The following is an 18,902-nucleotide window of genomic DNA, read 5'->3' on the forward strand; positions in this document are numbered from 1 at the left end:
GCCCCAGCGCACGGGAGGACCGGGGCCTCACACCTGCCCCCACGCCCAGTTCCTCCGGCCTGCCCACCCCTCAGCCCCGCCCCCCACTCACCTGCCCCAGGGTCTGCACCCCTGCCCGACTCCAGGTCCTCACCCCTGTACCTGCAATTGCACGCCTGCCCCCGGCCTCCCAGTAGCCGCCATTCCCTCCACGGACCGAGGTGGGCTGGCCAGCTCCCGGTGCCCCGGGGCCTGTGCGGACCAGGACCCCAAGGCCCCTCTGTGCCAAGGAGACGCTGCAGCTGGCAGGGGCCCCGAATCCCAGCCCGGAGCAGGAGCCCCGCCTCTTCGCTGCGGTCGCCACGGTGCGCACATTTTCCTGCTGAGCTTAAGCCCCGCCGGGTGTCCTGCGCTGGCCGGGCAGGCCTGTCACCATCCACCGCTCCTGTCCCTCCCCACCGGGCACCAGGGAGCTCTGGCGGCCTGAGCTTTGGGCCACGGCTGAGGGGAAGGGGTCGTGTTGCTGGGGGCGGGGGTCAGGGGTCTTCCCTCAGAGCCGTGGTGGCCGGTCAGAGGGGCTTCGATCCCAGAAGATGAGCTAAGGCCCGCGGGCTCTTTCCTCCCTGCACGCCCTCCCGCGGGAGGGGTCCCGTGCCGCTCGCGCTGTGGAGCAGCGAGCTCCGGCGGCGCGCCCCGAGACCGGAAGAGGAGCCCCGGGGCCCGGGGAGCACGGGGTGGAGTGGGCGGCCTGGCGGACATCCTCCTGAGCGGCGCCGGAAAACCCAGGCCGCCTTCGGAGCTGTGCGCCCACGGACGTGGCGTCCAAGCCAGACACACCACGAACTTCAGCGTGAACTTCAGCTGAACTGCCGGCTCGACCAGGGTGTCCGGGGGGGTAGGGGGGCGCGTGCTACTGGGGGCCTGAACTCCACACACCCTCTAGTCCCTGGGCTGACGCAGCAGCAGAGCTGCAGCCCAGCGTCCCGGAGCACACGGCTCAAATCGCCCAGGCTAGAAACCGGATTGCCGTGTCCGCGGACCGTCCCGGAAACCTCAGCGGGGAGCCAGCCACGTCTCCGAGCGGGCACTGCGGCCGCGGTCCACGGGCTCAGGGGGCCACTCCCGAGACAAACGGGGAGACGGGTGTCCAGAGGAGGTGGGGCGTGAGGAGAAACAGGGTGGGGGCTGTTGTGACCCAGACAAAACGCCCCCCCGGCCGTGCTCTGTGGCAGGGGGAAGCGAGAGGAGGAAGGCCCGGCCAGCTGGAGAAGTCGCTGCGACTGTGCCGTCTGGACGGCACAAAGAGTAGATATTTGAGAAAATAATAAACAGGGCCTCGTGGAAAGTACCGAAACTCCCCACATCTGGTGCCTTAGAATGGAAGGGCAGAGAAGTACCGAAAAGGTAGTTGAAGAAACAATGGCTGCCAATTTTCTGATTTTTGAGGAAAAAAAAAAAAAAACCCACAAAGCTGTAATCCAAGAAGCCAAATGAACCATAAAATAACATTTCCTGCTCAGAAAATGAACTTTAAAAAAGAATAGCCCCAGCTGGTGTGGCTCAGTGGACTGAGCGCCAGCCTGCGAACCAAAAGGTTGCCAGTTCGATTCCCAGGCAGGGCACATGCCTGGGCTGCGGGCCAGGTCCCCAGTAGGGGGCGCCTGAGAGGCAGCCACACATGGATGCTTCTCTGTTTCTCCCTCCCTTCCTCTTTCTCTAAAAATAAATCAATAAAATCCTTTCAAAAAGCAGCTCATCCTCGGGTTTGGATGGGAGAGGCGGAGTGGGATGCGTTAGAGACCCAACTCGTCAACGCAGAGGGAGTGACGAGGCTGCACCCCCGCCCCCGCCAGCCGGCAAAACCCCACAGCCGCCACCGAGTGGGGGGGGGGGGGAACCCATCGCAGGCCCCTGGCGCGGGGGCACACGGAGGGCGGGGAATGGGGCGGGCGCGTCGTTTCGAAGTGCCTCCCCCGAGGCCCGTGTTACACGCGGCGGGACAGGTGGCGACTTTGCAGGGGAGACGCCTGCCCGGCGCCACCTTCCCACCACCGGGGAGGGGACCGGTGGGCGTCCCCGTCCGCGGGGACGCGGGGGCAGAGCACGACCCGGCGCAGCGAGTGATGCGGTCGCCAAGATGCCTGCGCGGAGCGCGATCGTGGGCGCACAGCGAGCCCAGCTGGTGAGCCCTCCCGCGAAACAGTCGGCCGCTCCTCCCCGAAGGGTCAAGGCCAGGAACCAGTCAAGACAGGCGGACCGCCGCCGCTGACCGGAGGCACTGGGAAGGTGAAATAGCCGCCGGGGCTGCGACGGCCGGCGGACCAGAGGCCGCACTGGGGGCGCGCGGGCCGGTCGGTCGGACTGTGTCGCTGCCAACTTCGTGGCGTGGGTCCTTGTGCTGGAGTTACGCATGGCGCTAAAACTCGGGAAGTCTGTGTAAGGGTTGCGAAGAGCAGCTCTTGCGCTTGTTTGCAACTTCTTTGTAAAGATTTGAAATTACTTCGAGACGGAAAGCCTGGACTATGAGCCTCGGCACAGAGCCCCGTCTTTATCCTCCTTTTCTGCACGTTCTGTCCGGACCGCCGCCCTTCGCGGCGCCCCAGCCGCTTCAGGAAGTGGTGTTTCCATCGGCGCTGGGTCCTTTTCAACGACATGGAGGGTTCTCCCTTTTTAAAGACTGTGTGCGTTTGAACTGTGCTTCCTTTTAACTTTTACATGTGAGATTTTGTCCTTATCTTTTATTTTATTGATTTCTAACTGAATCAAGTCTGAGTCAGAGACTATGGTCCTGAGATATGAGATAAAGAGGCTCCTGAGACCCTGGCTGGTGTGGCTCAGTGGATTGAGCGCCAGCCTGAGAACCAAAGGCTGTGGGTTCAATTCCCAGTCAGGGCACATGCCTGGGTTGTGGGCCAGGTCCCCAGTAGAGGCAACCACACATCGATGTTTCTCTCCCTTTCTTTCTCCTTCCCTTCCCCCCGCCCAAAAAATAAATAAATAAAATCTTAAAAAAAAAGCAGGCTTCTGACAAATGATAAAATCTGGACACCGTGAACAACATCAAGGACCAGGAGGCCTTGCTCATGCGTGCACATCCGCGTGCCGGCGGCCTGGGTGTCCGGTCACTGTCACGGCGGGAGCCGGAGGGAGCCCGCTGGACCGCTGCTCTCTTGGACCGTGAACGGCACACAGTGAACTGTTCTCTCCGGCCCCGGCCTTTGGGCCCCTCGCGGGAACTCAGGGGGTTCTAGGTCCGTCCCACAGCCACCTGTGTGCCCCCAGGTGCTCCGCCGTGTCGAACCCGGTGTCCTGTCCTTGGGTCTGTTATGCGGGGGCAGGGGGGGACGCATCACGGCTGAGGCTGAGGGTGATGGCGTGCAGGTGGGGGGACCCGCCCCGCCCCTCCCCCGCTGTGACTCAGCTCCTCCTCCTGCCTGAGGGGCAGAGGCCGCTGACTTAGGATTGGCAGGAAGCCTTCCCAGTAGCAGGGCTGCCCCTCCTCCGCTGGGCCCCAGCTCAGGGCTGAGGGCAGGTAGGGGACTGGGGGAAGGCGGCCCAGGTGGAGGTGAAGCACCTGAGGGGTCAGGAGGGCATGGGCAAACGGAGCCAAGGGAGTGGGGCAGAGGGAGGAGAGGACAGCGGGATCGGGGTGCGTGATCCTGGGGGTCCTGGAGGGGGCTCTGGGGAAGGCCCTTCCTCTGCCCCCCGACGCAGCCCTGCCGCCCAGGCCCTGGGAGGGGCGCCCCACAGGCCACCCTGGGGTTGGCCCGGTGCAGGCGGACAAGGTGAGGCCAGCCAGGCCGGTGGGTCTGTTCAGTGAGGGGCAGAGGCCGCATGGGGTGTCCGCCCCTCCTGCTCAGGTGCACATCACATTGGGGGGGTTTCCCTGAGGCCCCCTGCAGTGCATGGGGGTGGGAGGGGGCACTGTTACGATGGAGGCTGCAGGCGTGAATGTCAGGATCCGGTGTCACTCAGGGTGCAGAGCCTGCGGTCACATGCGCCTTCAGTGGGTGGTGGTGGTCAGCCCCTGAGCGTGGCCAGGGCCTGACCCTGCCCCCCCCCCGCCCCCAGAGGGCCCCGGCCACACTCCCACTGTCCGAAAGCCGGTCACGCGCGCCACCCAGAGTGTCCGGTGTCCCTCTGAGATGGTCGTGGAAACGGGTGAGTCCCTGCCGGGCAGGCCAGCGACGGTGGGCGCGTGTGCAGCTCAGCAGCTCCCCACAGGGGACTCAGGTCCGCTGCCCCGGAGAGAGGACCGCGGCACCCGGGAGAGGCGGGGACGGTGGTGGGGTGTCCCCCAGAGCCGGGGGGCCTTGGGGAGGGGTCGCTGGGGCTGGACACTGAAGGGTACAGCCCCATGAGAGGCGGGGCCCAGCCACCTGCCGTCTGTCACTCGTGTCGCCTCTCTGTGGAGGGACAGTCACACCTGTTCGTCACTCAGGCCTCGTTACTTCGCCGGCCGAGCGCCCCTCCCTCACCAGCGCAGGCTCGGCGGCCCTCCGCGTCCTCACGGCGCACCCAGGCAACCCCACCGCGCTCCCCCCTTCAGGCCTCCATCTGCCTGTGGTGCCGACCCCCGCTGCGCGGCAGGCCGACGTCTCACTGGCGTGGAAGGGGGGGGGGCTGACGCTCTGGCAGGGCGGGCCCCCCCTAGAGTGGGCTGAGGAGTGGGCTGGAGCGGACGGACCTGCCTCCCCTGCCCCCTGCCCCCTGCCCCGGGGGTTGGTTCGGTTTGCCCCTCCGAATACGCCAGGCGCGGAGGCGAATGCCAGCGGCCTGTGGCGCGGCGGCCCCTCCTGCAGGCTCGCCCCGAGGGCCAGGGGCGTCAGACACAGCCAGGGAGTGGAGGTCAGGGCGGAGCACCCCCGCCGCAGCCCGCCCCCCTGGACCCTTGGCTGGAAGGACACCCCCTCCCACACCGATCCAACTCTGCCCGAATGCGGCGGCACAAGCGCGTGCACTCGCCTGGATAGGGCTGCCCCCCTCCAAGTTCCGGGGTGGGGGCAGTTTTACCCTTTGGCCTCCGGGCAGAGTCCTGCCCAAAGGACGTTGCCAGAAGCCCCGGGATGGTGAGAAGGGCTTGCTGTGCCCCGCGCGGACACCAGAGGGCGCGCTCTTCCCGGGGAAAGGGCCTCGGGGACCGAGCTGGGCGCCGGCGGAGGGGGTGGGCGCTCATAGGGGCGCGGCCGCCGCGCAGGGAGAGGCCCCTCCTCCCCATCGCCGAGACCCCTGAGGCCGCAAAGGTCAGAGGACAGCCCGGCGCGGGGTGGGAGGATTTGCTGGACACTGCGGGGAGACTGAGTCACGGAAGGCCGCCGCTGGTCGCTGTGGCCTCAGCCGTGACTCCAAGGACCCGGGGCCACAGCGTAAAGGGACGCGACTCTGCTGTCCGCCGAGCGGCTGGGCTGAGCGCGTGCCCCTACGGGAGGGCGGGTGGTGTCGGTGCCCGTGTTCATGGCCGCCCCCAGGTCCGAACCGGCGAGGGCCTGACCTGCGCGCGCACCGCGGAAACGCCGGTGCGCCCACCGCGGGGCTGGCGGCCAGGCCCTGCCCGGAGCCCGGTCCCAGGACCTGTGGGCCCAGGCAGGGGTCGTTCCGGGTCAAGGAGGCCGTGGTTTTCAGTGTCCGGTAGCGAGTGTTATTTTAATCTCTCTGCCACAGCTGCGTGGCGGGACCCAGGGTTCACACCCGTACCTGCAGAATTAAACTAAAGAAAGGGGGGGGGGCGATGCCGGCAATATTTGGGAAGGCTGATGCGGAACCCCGGCGGCTGTGATGCCTTTGAAAGCTGGTCAGGCAGGAGAAGACGTGCACCTGGCCTTTGAACAGCGACACGATTCAATGCCGCTATCGACGCTGTCGAGACCCCCAGATAACCCCAGGGCTGCGGTGCACGGGCTGCGGTGCAGCCGGAGGACCGACCGGCCGGGCCGCCGCGTCGCTGGGCGGCCGGCGGGCTCCTGGCGCTCCCCCTCCGCACACCCCACCTCGAGTCCGGAGTTTCACCGGCTCTCGGCGACGGGCGCACGCCCTGAGGAGGCTGACAACCGATGGCCCCCGGCTCAACGCCCGAACCGGGGGCGGTCCACGGAGGCCGCGGACAGAGCCCAGGTTCCATGCCACGGTGCCGGAGCCCTGACCACCGGGGCAGGGGTGTCCGTGGCCCTCGGCTGCAGGTGCGGTGGGCTCCCACCTGGTGACGTCACCGCGGAAAGTGAAGTGTCGGACAGCGGACAGCGGACCACGGACGCAGGGTCGGGTGCCTGCCGGCCGGTCGGCCATGTCTCACCAGCCAGTCCACACATAAATATTTGCACATTACATGTCTGATAGAGGGTCGATCTCCAAATACATAAGGGACTAACACAACTCAAGAGGAAAAAACAATCCAACTTAAAAATGGGCCAAGGACCTGAACAGAAGATATTCCAATGGCCAACAGGTACACGAAAAGGCACTCGGTGTCACTAGTCGGCAGAGAAATGTTTGCCAGTCGGTGGGATGGCCCCCCGCAGCTGTCAGAATGGCTGCCGCCAGGAAGACGAGCTGGGTGTTGGGGGGAATGTGGGCCAAAGGGGACCCCCCCCCCGCAGTGCTGATGAGAACGCCAGTGGTGCAGCCGCCGTGCAAAACAGAGTGGACTTCCTCAAAAAACCAGACATAGAGCTGCTGTGTGCCCCAGCAGTCCCATCTGCGTGTTCATCCCGGGGAAGGGGGAACACCGCGTCACAGGTCTCCGCACCCCGACTCGCGGCGGCGGGGTCCAGGAACGCCGCTCAGCCGTAAAAAGGAAGGACATCCACGCCGTCGCAACAGCCCGGAGAGACCCTTGAGGATGTCGTGCTCCGTGAGACGCATCAGGCAGAGAGAGAGGTACGGCCTGATCTCACTTACATGCGGCCCCAGAAAACCTCAGAGAAACAGATCAGTTTGCTGGCCGCCAGGAGCGGCGGCGGGGGGTGGGTGGGACGGGGACAGCACAGACGTCCGGCGAGGAGACGGGCAAGTTCAGGGACGTAACCAGGGCATGGTGAGCAGACTTGCAAGTCGCTAAGAGGGTTGATCTTAACTGCTCCCCTCACAAGGGAAAAGCAACTTGTAACTATGTGAGGTGACGGATGCTTCTAAACTCACTGTGGTGACCTTTTCACGTATGTTGCACCCCTTCGACTGATACAGTGTTATAGGTCCAGTATCTCAAAACTAGAAACAAAAGTAACCCAGCTATACCTTGTTTCTGTTTAGATGCCTTCCTTACTTAGCTACCTTGTAGCTTCAGTAGCACGGGGCTCGCCGACACGCGCGCCAGGACCCCAGCCCGAAGGAAGCTCACCCAACCTGTGTACTTCCTCCACGGCGCACACCCAGCCAGCACTTCAGCCCTGTGCCCGGGGGCGATTTTTAACAGCAGAATAACCGACAAAAATGCCAAGACTGTGGCACCAGGTAACCCATGCAAAGCACACCTGCCTGCGGCAGAGAGCGTCTCCTGGTTGGGCTCAGCTGGGAGCATGCGTGTGGGGTGACTCAGGGTTTCTGCCGTGAGAGCCAGGACGGGGGTTGGTCCAGCAGGGAGGCAGTGGGATACGGTCGCAGGGGGAGCCAAACCAGGAGGTGGGGGGAGGTGGAGGAGGGGGAAGCAGGGGGCGGGAGCGGGGGCGGGCAGGAGGGCTGGGCGCCTGTCTCCACCCACCCCTCAGCCGCCCTCTCACCCCGGGGGCAGGGTTCTGGGCTGTGCAGAGCCAGGCGAGGCCGCTGCAGGGCAGGGCAGGGCAGACGAGTCAGGGCAGGGAGGCGGGCTGGGGCTTGCACCTCGCAGACGGGCGACGGCTGAGGCTGTCACCAGGGCTGGCTCAGGAGCTGGTTCTGGAGCTGATGGGTCCCCAGGGGCTGCTGCTGAAGGTGTGTTCAGGGTGGGGGTGCAGAGCGCAGGGGCCACACCCCGTCTGCACCACCCTGAGCCCTGCGGCCCCACCACCAGCTCTCACGCACACACACACACACACACACACACACACACACACATGCATGCGTGCACACCCGGCCAGCCCAGAGGGGCTCCCCACACCCTCGTTCCACGGTCCTGCCTGCCCCCCACTCCCCACCCTGGGCTGCCTTTCTTCCCATGTGCTCCGGAGGCTGTGGGCCTCCTTCCCGCCGCCTCCCCGAGAGCTGCCAGCAGATCTCAGGGGTGAGCGGCCTCCTGAGGCCGGAGTCAGGGACACGGTGAGCAGGTCCGGCTTTTCTCCAGCTGAAGGGGAGACTCAGGAACGGGGGCAGAGGGGTGGGGGCAGCGCCTAGATGGAGAGCAGGCTCACAGGCCTGGAGAGAGCGCCAGGGAGTGAGTCAGAGCACCCCCGCCGGCTCCTGCCCAAGGTGCACGGCCCACCAAGGGCCACCACGGACGTTTCTAGAACAGCATGAAAGCGAGACACACACAAAGGAGAGCGTGCAGTCCAGGGCTTTGTAGCTGGCAAAACCGATGAGCTACTCTTGGCCCCGATGAGCCAGGGAATTCTGTCCCCCGCAGCCAAGGCCCCGGAGAGCCCGCTGGCTGGCGACAGCGCAGGAAGGACCGGCATGGACAGCGCGTCCGGCGGGAGGGGGCTCGCGGTCCCGAGGACGCTGCTCGGACACGGCACGGACGCAGCAGGACCACGAGGGGGCGCAGGGGCGAATTCCGAGTGTCCTCAGCAGTGAGATCGGGGTGGCCCTGTAGCGCGGTTACTCTGGGGCGCCGTGTCTGGGATGCGGGATAACGTAAGTGAGCGATTGTGAGACGCCGGAATCCAGGCAGTCCCGTCCACCCCCTCCCGTGTCCCGGGGTTCTCGGCGTGGGAGATGGAGGGTAAGAGCTGGGAGCGACCTTGTTTGGAAATAAGGTCGGGACCGAGGTGAGGCCGTCCTGGATTGGAGCCGGCCCTCCGCCCGGTGAGAGTGTCCTCGTCAGGGACAGAAAAGGGCCCGCAGGGCTCCAGCGGACAGAGGCCACGCGGAGGCGAACGCAGAGATTAGAATGAGGTGGCCACCAGCCGAGGAACGCCAGGAGCCCCCAGGAGCCGGGGCCGAGGGGCAGGGGACGAGTCAGATCCCCCCCAGGGACCTAGCTCCTGTCCGCACCGTGACCCCGACGCTGGCCTCCCGGATGGCGGGAAGTCCGGTTCTGTCCCTTCCAGCCGCCGTTTCAGTGACTTGTGGTCACTCATTACAGCAGCCCCAGGGGCTCTCGCAACGGCCGTCCCCACGGCTGGACCCCAGATGCCACCGTCCCGAGCCCGTCACGCGGCGGCTGGTCCTCATGCCCGAGGTCCCCGCTCCTCCCCGGGGCCCTTTCTCTGTCTCCACTCAAAGCCCTGCTCCCCTCCTCCCTGGGGAAGGCTTGGACGGGTACAGGACAGACAACAGGTAGATGGGTAATAGACAGGTGGCAGAAGGTGGATGACTGGCAGGTGGCAGGAAGAACAGGACGACACATGGGCGAGAGGTAACACTGAACTCTGCCGTCCCCCAGGCAGCCTCTTCTCCACCACGGCCGTGTCCGACACCAGAGCGAAGCACTGTGTGCGTGGACGCCGGCCGCGTGGCGTCTCCTGGGACCCATCCCCGCGGCCCCGCGGCCCCGCGTCGCCGGCCCTCCCCCGCTCTCCCCCCGCCCCCCCCCCCCCCGGGCCCGGCGGCTCCTTTGTTGCAGCTGCTGCTCGGAGCAGAACGCTGGGCCTGAGCCAGGGGGAGGGGGGGCTCTCCCGGGGGTCTCGGGGGAGCTGACGGCACGGTAACCATGGCGATTCCTGCGTGACGCACACTGGGGACATTTTCACCGAGAACGACTTAATTTGCCTAGCGAGCCGAGCCCTGAGGCTCCTCCTCCCCAGCGTGTCCCCCCTGGGGGCCTCCCCTGGACCCAGGTCCCAGCTGTGTCGCCTCCAGAAGGCGAATACTTGTCTTTCTGTCCATCTTGAAGTCTGTCCATCTCACAGCCTGGCCGGGAGAACGTGGTCCTCGGGTCCCCGAGTCCGGCAACGTGGGCCCCGTCCTCAGGACGGGTGCAGCAGGGACCCCGAGTCCCCTTTCAATCAGGGAGCCCTGGGGAGGCGGCGGGCCGTCGGAGGGAGTAGGGTCGACAGGAAACGCTGCCCCCAGGGGCTCATCACAGCCCCTCCCCGCACACGGGCACCCGGCCCCTCCCGGGCACCTACCGCCCCGCACCCACCCATTCAGAATCACCGATCGCCGGCCGGGGGGCTGGCGCGAGAGGCCCGGTTCCAGGGGTCTCCGCCCAGGGCTGGGCCAACACACAGCCTCCCACGTGCGGCCCACCCCCGAGAGTGGGGCGGGGGGCGGCAGAGCTCAGTCCTTTCCCCGCTGAGGCCCGGACAAGCAGACGTTCAGCCAAAACCCTGACAGCGCCATGTTATCCGGGAACTGGACGAGCGGATCCCGACATCCGTCCGTGAGAATCAGCTGTGAGAAGCGATCACAACCGTTTAAAAGGAAGAGCAAGGAGGGGCGGCCGCCTGCGGGGTGCTGAGCCTGCTGCGAACGCGCCGGAACCAAAGCAGCATGGCGGGGCCCCGGGCAGAGCGCCCCGTGGGGTCCTGGCAGGCCGGGGGTCAGGAACAGGGTGCAGCCCCCGCCGGTGCGGGTCAGTGGACTGCGCGCCGGCCTGCGACCCAAAGGGTCGACGGTTCGATTCCCAGTCAGGGCACATGCCTGGATTGCAGCCAGGTCCCCACTAGGGGGCGCGTGAGATGAGCGGCAACCACGCATTGACGTTTCTCTCCCTCTCTTTCCCTCCCTTCCCCTCTCTCTATAAATAAATAAATCTTTAAAATAAACGGGCTGCAGACTTGCGAGGGGACACACTGTGTTACCAGGGTGGCACTTGACGCAAGTGGGGAAGGACGGCTTGCAGAGAACTCGGCTTTGGGACGCACCGGCCGCTGCTGTGACGGAGGCCCCGCCCCCGCCCCCCCCCTCTAAGCCGCAGGTGGGCGGGGCCCGGGAACGCAGCCCGCGAGTTTGTAACCACGTGAGACGGAAAATACTGTCTCCTCGGGTTTGAAACCCAGAAACCGTGGAAGGACAACCGGATGTGGCCGCGCGGAGCCTGAGAACGTGCACGCACCGCGGAGACGCCGAGACAGACACGACAGACACGCGTGCGCCACGGGAAAGGCTGTCCGAGCGCACGGAAGGGCCGGCCCTGGGGTCGGTGCGGGAGGGCAGATGCGCCGACAGAGGGCGAGCGGAGGGCGCCACCGGCTGCTGCAGAGGGAACGCCCCGGCCGACGCGGTGGACGCGGCCAGCGCCAATCACCTTCTGCGGCGGCAGTTCAGCGAGGCTCCAGGCTCTGTGGCCGGTCCCGGCAGGCCTGCCCGGAGCTGGCGCCGCCCGCCTGCCGCTCGTGAGGGTGGGAGGGGCGCGCGGGAACGCGACAGCCTTTTGGAGGTGTCGGCTCCGTGTGTGGCAGGAACCCCTCTGGCTCCTACTGCTCACTTCTGGAAATCCATCCAGCGGAAACAGCCCCTGGAGTGCCCGGGGCGGGGGGGCTGGACTGCCCAGAGCGCAGCCCTGGGCCCCGGGGTGCAGGCAGGCGGCTGCACGAACCTCCGTCCGTTTGCTCAGGGGGCCCTCGGCCCGCCCCACAGCCACAGGTCTCCCTGCACGTGCTGACCCGGGCGGACGGACGGACGGACATCCTTGGGAACCGCTCAGCGCCGAGGGGCACACAGCTGGGGCGCGCCCGTGCGCCCACCAGACCCAGCGCCTCCCCCGCACTGTGGACGCCGTCCCTGCCGCCACGGTCCGTCGTGGGGGTGTCGGGAGGTGGGGACACAGGCCCCACATTCGGGAAGCGGGAGCTGAGACCTCCCCCCGGAGCCCCCGCTCATCTCTGACCGGACAGCCTTCTTCCCAGAGCTGGGAGAACACCCTTCCTGCTTGTTTGAACGCCTCCCTCGAACCGTGAATCCAGCGCGCAGAGGTGGGCATCAGAGCCGGTCTGAGTCCTTGGGACCCCCGGCTCCCGCTGCCCACCGAGGCGCCCGCTCCTGGCCTCTCCTCAGGTGCCCCCCCCCCACAGTGCGCTGCCCCACGTCTCGGCCAGCAGCGCTGTCCCGGGGCCCCGAAGCAGCGGGTGCTGGTGGGGGGGGCACACGCTGCTGGGCACCGGGCAGGGGCAGGAGGGGGCGCGTCGCAGAGCACAGAGGAGTCCAGGGCCCGGAATTGACCGAGCCCTGGGCCCACCACACAGGGAAGAGGAAGGACTGGCCGGGGACCTGACCCAGAGGAAGCCTCGAGTGGCCGCCGAGTGTCACGCGGTGAGCCTGGACCACAGGGCAGGGCCACACGGCCAGTGGGTACAGGAGGCCTGGCTGGACTTGGGTGCAGGGACAGGACCTCAGAGGCCAGGCTGGAGCAGGAAGGGCTCACCTCCAGGGGTCCTGCCCTGCCTTCCCCCACCCAAAGTGCCCCAGCGCCTCTGTGCCATCCCACACGGGGGTGGGATTCCCCAGCCCCTGCCCAGGCCCTGGCCTCCAGGACCCCCGGCGGGCAGGGGGTGTCTGGGGAAGAGGGCCCATGAGTGTGGGTGCAGGCCAGGGGCGTGAGCGTGGGTGCAGACACTGGCTCGGGGGGCTGTGTGCACACCCACCCCGCATTTGTGTGGGCCAGAGTGAGGCCGGGGCGGCTGGGGCCTCCCCCTCAGGCCCACCCTGAGGCCCTGCCCCCGCCCCACTGCTCCCCGATCTCGCCAGGCCCAAGCCCCCCCAGGCGGCCGGCACCACAGCCCCACACCCTGGTGTGGGTGCCCCCGCTCCCTCCCAGCATCCCACTCCCACCCCCTGTGGGCGCCCGTGCCCCCCACACCCGGGCCGAGAGCCAGCTCTCTAGACGCAGAAGCCACTTTATTTCTCAGCAGAAGACGCCCTCACAGCCAAGCCGCTGAGCTGGGCCTGGCCACCCCTCAGCGACTGGAGGTCCCAGCCCCCTGCCCTCACCCCCAGATGTCCGGCCCACCCGAGGGACGCTGGTGTCCAGCAGGCGCCCTGCTGGCCGGGACTCGGAGCTGGTGGGGAGACAGGGAGGGGCGAGGGCCACAGAGGGTGGTGGAGCCTGGCCAAGGCTGCCCCTGCCCCCAGCCGGGCGGGGCAGAGGAGGGGCAGCCACCGGCCGGGGGCACCCGCTCAGAAGCCCCGGGCAGGGGGCAGGGGAGGGGCCTCAGGGCCCCGCCCGGAGGAGGGCGGGCCCCAGGCTGAGCAGGAGCCCCCCGGCCAGGGCCCAGGGGCCGCCGCCCGGCCCGGGCGCCCCGTTGCACAGGTCCTCGTCACAGCACTCCACGTCCACCTCCAAGAGCCCCGAGCTGATGAAGCCCATCAGATAGTCCGAGAAAAAGTGTCGCTTCACGAAGTCGCAGGAGGAGGCGCACATCCTGTTCACCGAGTGGTCCTTCCGGCCTGGGGATGGCGGGGGGGGCCTGAAGTGGGAGCCCACAGAGGCCCTCTCTGCCTCCTGCCCGGGCCTGGCCCCGGGGGCCCTGGAGCAGCAGGGCTGGGGCGCTGTCCCCACCCACACCGTCCCCAGTGACGGGGAGAGGGCCACCGTGGGGGGCAGGGCCGGACAGGACCGGCACCGGCTCACGGTCGGTCACACAGCAGGCCCCGTGCCCCCCCTCGCCCCCGGGCCGGGCCCTGGCTTACTGCTGCTGGGGTCGGTGATGCGGACGCTGGCGCACACCCTGTCGGACGGCGGGCACTGCTTCGGGGTGCACTGGCTGGAGTTGGTGGTCAGGGTGCAGTCCTGGCACCACAGGCCGCGAGCTGGGCGGGCCGAGGGGCAGGGAGGGTGACGGGAGCCAGGCCGGCCGGCCCCCTGCACCCTCCTGCCTGCCCGCCGCCGGTGCTCCTAGGAGAGCCACGGGGCTGTGGGCGGCCGGGCAGCCAGCCCCCGGCCGGCAGTGACCGGGGCCCCAGAGGACGGGCCCTGGAAGCCCCCCTGCCCCTCCCGGGCCCCCTGGGCGGGCGCACCTGCACACGCAAGCCCCTCACACCCAGGGGCCCTCCTCGGCACTCCCACCCTCCCACGCCCCCTCCTTTCCCAGAGTCCTGTTGGTTCTAAGTTTCCAAGGACCAAACAGGACTTGGGCAGCTAGGTGGGGCTCTGTGAGTGGCGGAGCCCAGGCCCCCTGCATTCTCGGGGTATCCGTGCAGGACCCAAGGAGGGGTGCCCTGTGCCCCCAGGAGCCGGAGAGACCCAGGGGGCTGGGAGTGCAGTGGCGCCACCTGGGCCCACGCTGGTGAGGGCCCGGCTGGGGTCGCAGGGGCCCAGGAGGGGCTGCGGGTTTGAGTGAGCGCTGGGGTGGGCGGGAGGAGGCTGGCGGCCCCACAGCCCCGCTGTCTCTCTCCGCGCACCCACCCTCCGGGTCGGCCCGCCCGAACTCACCGGGCGCAGAGCACAGCAGGGCGGCCAGCAGTGCCAGGCTGAGGCCCTTCATGGCTGCGGGCGGCATGCTCCAGGTGGGCCTCGCGAAGGCACGGGCGCTGCGGGTGGGGGTCCTCTGGGGCGCACGCCTGGCAGGGAGAAGCCTGGGTCAGCAGACACGGCGCCCGGGCCGGTCCGAAGGACCATCTCCTTTCCTGGCCTCGGAATGCAACCCCCTCCCGGGAATCCGCCGCCGGGGTCGCGCGGGAGCTCGAAGAGGCCCACCCCCAGCCCCTCCCCCGCCGCGCCCCCCGCCGCGCCGTGCCCTCCGGCGGAAACCGGTCTGCCCTCTGGCCGGCGACGGGCGGAGAGGCGCCCACCGCACGCCCAGCCCCTGTGGGATAAGGGGTGTCGGGGCGCGCCCTCTCCTCCTCCCGGGGAGCGGTGGGTGCGTCGGGAGAGGAAAGGGCAAGGTGCGAGAGAACCGTACCTGCTGTGGGCGGAGGGGCGCACGCCGCGTCTCCACCCCGCACCCCTGGGCTGGGCGGCCGGGGACCCCGCGCGGAGCCGCCTCCCTTCGCCTCCCCCCGCCCCCTCGCACGCCTCAGCGCTCACCGAGGGTCGGAGAGTGGAGTGCAGGCCACGGGTCGGAGGGGCGCACTCACATCCCCGGGGTGTCGGCGCTCGGACGCTCAGGGTGGAGCGCGCGGTGCTGGCGGCGCGGGCAGCGGTGTCCTTCGCTCTCCCTGCGGACCGGAACCCGGGCGCAGCCTCCTCGTCGTTCGGGGAACGCAGCCGCAGACGCGGACCCCGCGCGAGGGGCGGGGCGGGGCTGGGCCGGGGGCGCGAGGGGGCGGGGGCGGCGGGAGACGCGCTGCCGGGGCGCCCGGGGCTCTGAGGTCGGAGCCCCGGCCTCTGTCCGCTACCGCCCTGTGCCCTAAGCCAGCCGGCGCCGCTCGCCCGCGCGCTCGCCCTCTCCAGTTCCCGCTCCCTCCACGGCCTCCACCTCCCCCTACCCAGGCGCGGGAGGCATCCCTTCCCCCTCCGGTTGGCTGAGATCCCCTTGGAATTTCTCGGAAGAGCGTTTACTGTGAAAGGAAGCGAAACGCACAAAGACGCAGGGAGGGAGAGAGGAAGCGAGCAAAGGTACCGGCGCGAGGTCCGGGTTCACAGAGCGGCAGCCGTGCCCCTCCCCAGCCCGCGGCCGTTCAGGGCGCTTCTCCCCTGAGCATCCCCGCGACCGGCGCCAGCAGCCGCAGCCAACCCCAATCCCCACACCCTGGGCGGGACGGCGCGGCCCTTGGGCTGCGGTCGTAGCTTTGTCTCTGCCCCTACCCCACCCCCCCCCCCCAGCCCCACCCCAAGCCCCGCCCCCACCCAGCTTCCGACCTGCTGCGCCTCGGCACCTGCGCCCTCCGGTCCGGCTGGAGTCGGTCTCCGCTGGGCCCTGAGTAAACCACAGCTACGGTGCAGCGGGGGCGGCGTTGCTCTCCGCCTGGCCTCGTCTGTCCGGGAAATGTGGATGGGGTGCCCGCTGTCGGCCTGGCGCTGCCCTAGGCGCACCCCCACAGCAAGATGAGAAGAGGGTCGCTGAACCTTACTCAAGACAAATGATTGTCGCTGGCCTGTCGTCGTGAGACGCGCCACTCACGGCGTTCGCGGAGCACACAGTGTGCGCGCTAAACCCTTGTGGTGCGGTCGCTCGCCGCTCAGCGCCCTGCAGGCGGGGTTGTGGTCCGTCTTACAGATGCGGACACCACGCGGCCCCGAGGTTGCGGCCCCTGCCCAAGGTCACACAGTGACCCAGCGGCCAGCCACACGGCCCACGCTGGGACCCAGCCACCTGGCTCCCCAGCCTGCACACCTCCCCACTTTCCGGCCGCCGGGGAGGAGTGGGGGCGGAGGAGGAGACGGACAAGCAGCCCGTGTCGGAGCGGCGGTTCCCACAGACGCAGCAGAACTCTAACGTGAGCTCGAAGGTGAAAACCAGCAAACGCCCTGCACAGCGGGACTCGGCAGAGGCAGTGACTTTCCCACTCGAAGTGTCCGGGACACAGTGTAAAGCCCACCTGCCTCACGGCTTCAAGATGCACTGAAGGGCCGATCACTGTCCAAACTGAGCACGCTTACATGAGAAAAGGAGAAAGGAAGAAACTCTAGGAGGCCTTGCCCGCCTCCATAAACGCATGAGCCAGTCCTTAGAATAAATGTCTCTCTCCCGCTCTCTCTCCCTCCGCCCCTTCACACACACACACACACACACACACACACACACACACACAGGGTCAGGAAGTCAGGTCTGCCTGCAAAATATCCAGCCATTATTAATATGATGAGAACAGTTTTCGTGACATCGATGCGACCCGGCAGCCCAGGACGGTGGGCTGGAACGCACGTGTGTGAACAATGACGACTTCACTGCACTAGTCGGTGGGGGCGGTAGACGCCGTTGAGTGAGCACGTGTCCTGTGTGGTCGTCGTAGTCGAAATGACTGAGTGAGCAGAGCCACGAATCTGCGTCCAATTTGCATTAAGTTTGAACATTCCTCCATGGAAACTATTCGGATGATTCGGAAGGCCGCGGCTCTGGGCAGCTGGTGACTGGCAGCTTCGTCACAACAATGCACCTGCTCATGCATCACGTCTTCTGCAGAGAGTTTTGGAGAAACATCCAATCACCCAGGTGACTCAGCCCTGCTCCAGCCCGGATTTGGCGCCCTGCAACTTCTGGCTTTTCCCAAAACTACAATCACCTTTGAACGGGAAGAGATTTCAGATGGTCGATGAGATTCAGGAGAATGTGATGGGACAGCTCTTGGCAATCAGGAGAACTGTGTGAGGTCCCCAGGTGCCTCCTTTCGCGGGGACTGAGGGGTCATTGTCCTGTGTACAGAGTGTCTTGTATCTTCTTCAGTAAATGTCTCTACTTTTCACGGCGCATGAGTGGGCACCTCCTGGACAGGCCGCGTGCGCCCACATGTGTCCCCATCTGTGTCTCCGCCTCTGCACCCGCGTCCCTGGCCACAGCGACCTCTGTACCGTGAGGCAATGCTGGGCCCCCCGGCCTCACCCCTTCCGGTCCCATTTCTACAGACATCACTGATTGCTGACCCCGAAGCCATTCCCCAGTTCTGACTTTGTCCGAGACGCTGAGGCCACGGATGGTGTTGTTTTAAGCCCCGAAGTTTTGGAGTCATTTGTTATGCAGCCGAAGATGACACAGGCGGGCGGGGCCTGGCGTGAGCCCGGTGGCGGCACTGGGGGCAGGAGCCCGCCGGCCCGAGAGTGATGTCCGAGGGGCTGGGGCCTCCACCACCACCACCACCACCACCGGGACTGCAGCTGCTCCCGGAGAGCAGAGACCCGAGCGAGCGCTCCCAGGCTGGGCTTGGTTGCCGGGGAAACGGAGATGCCCATCCCCATTTCAGGCTGCTCTGCCTTCCTCCTGGGGCGCCTGGGGCAGTTCCGCCTGCCGGGACTTTGCTCACAGGAACCACAGCCCCTCGGAATGAATGAGAGCCGGACAAGTCACCGTGCAGCCCTGACCCCACCCCCAGTGTGGACAGCTCCCACAGGGAGCCGGTGACCGCCGGCCTCGCCCTCCCCCTTCCCAGCCTGACCTGGCCCGGATGCCCAGGTCCTGGCGCGGGGGCCCTGGGCTCCTGCCCTGCTGGGTGACACCTGGGGGTTCCCCGCAGCCTGGGGCGACTCTGGCCATGGCCCACGTCTGATGCTGTGCTCAGGATCCAGGATGACCGGCGGGCGTGGCCCACAGCAGAGCCACCCCCCAGGTGGGCAGAGCCGGGCACAGTGTCAGAGGCCACCGCTCTCCAGCCGACGGCCGGTGTGGCTGGCTCCCAGAAGCAGGGGGCAGGGCCTCTGGGGCAGCCCGGCGGGGAAGCGGGCGAGGGTCGGGTCACGGGGAGAGGTGCTGCTGAGCTTCCTGCCAGCGTTTCTCATCCCTCCAGGCCTTTGAGACTGCGGCCGTGTTACCTGGCTCCCCTGGGGGCCCGCCAAGGGCCCAGGGGACACTGTGTCACTCACACAGCACGTTTCCTGAGACGGAGACCATCCCTGACCCCAGGGGCCCTCAGAATAGCGAGGGGACAAGGCGTGTGCTTGGCTGAATGGGGGCCCCCAAAAGATGTTCAAATCCTGTGCCCCCCGACCTGGGATTGTGACCTTATTTGGAAAAGAGTCTGTGGGTGGGGCTAAGTTACAGATCTGGGGAGGAAGGCATCCTGGTGTCTGTCCTCTGAGAAAGGGGAGGCAGCTCTGGGGCGGAGGCCGGGGAGGCATGGCCACCCCCCAGGACGGCGGGGCGCTAGGAAGGGTTCGAGTTGTTCCAGCTCACCAAGCTTGTGGCTCGTCGCTTGGGGGGGTCTCGCAGGACAGAGGAGAAGGCAAGGACGTGGGCCAAGCACAGGAGGACCCTCGGACGCGGACGCCTGCCTGTGCCCTGGCGAAGGGGGTGAGGCCCGGGGAGGAAGGTGCCCCAGGAAGC

At 67.3% G+C, this 18,902-nt stretch overlaps 1 protein-coding gene across 3 annotated transcripts; it reads right to left on the minus strand.

Moving 5' to 3' along the window:
* Positions 1 to 12,907: 12,907 nt before the first annotated feature.
* Positions 12,908 to 15,629, minus strand: LOC123833195 (lymphocyte antigen 6H). 3 transcript variants are annotated; one of them, XM_045861323.1, is made up of 5 exons: positions 15,415 to 15,629; positions 15,014 to 15,144; positions 14,420 to 14,547; positions 13,678 to 13,797; positions 12,908 to 13,434 (listed from the first exon to the last, which is right to left on the minus strand). In XM_045861323.1, the coding sequence occupies exons 3-5, from the start codon at positions 14,484 to 14,486 to the stop codon at positions 13,199 to 13,201; spliced, it is 423 nt and encodes a 140-aa protein (XP_045717279.1). In that variant the 5' UTR covers positions 14,487 to 14,547; positions 15,014 to 15,144; positions 15,415 to 15,629; the 3' UTR covers positions 12,908 to 13,198. The 3 variants fall into 3 exon arrangements, with proteins under 3 accessions (XP_045717279.1, XP_045717280.1, XP_045717277.1); XM_045861324.1 differs by having other exon boundaries at positions 15,549 to 15,625; XM_045861321.1 differs by having other exon boundaries at positions 15,014 to 15,629.
* Positions 15,630 to 18,902: the final 3,273 nt, after the last annotated feature.

This window comes from Phyllostomus hastatus, unplaced genomic scaffold (assembly GCF_019186645.2).
Source record: "Phyllostomus hastatus isolate PE091 unplaced genomic scaffold, TTU_PhHast_1.1 phas_scaffold_21, whole genome shotgun sequence".
NCBI classification, from domain to species: Eukaryota; Metazoa; Chordata; class Mammalia; order Chiroptera; family Phyllostomidae; genus Phyllostomus; species Phyllostomus hastatus.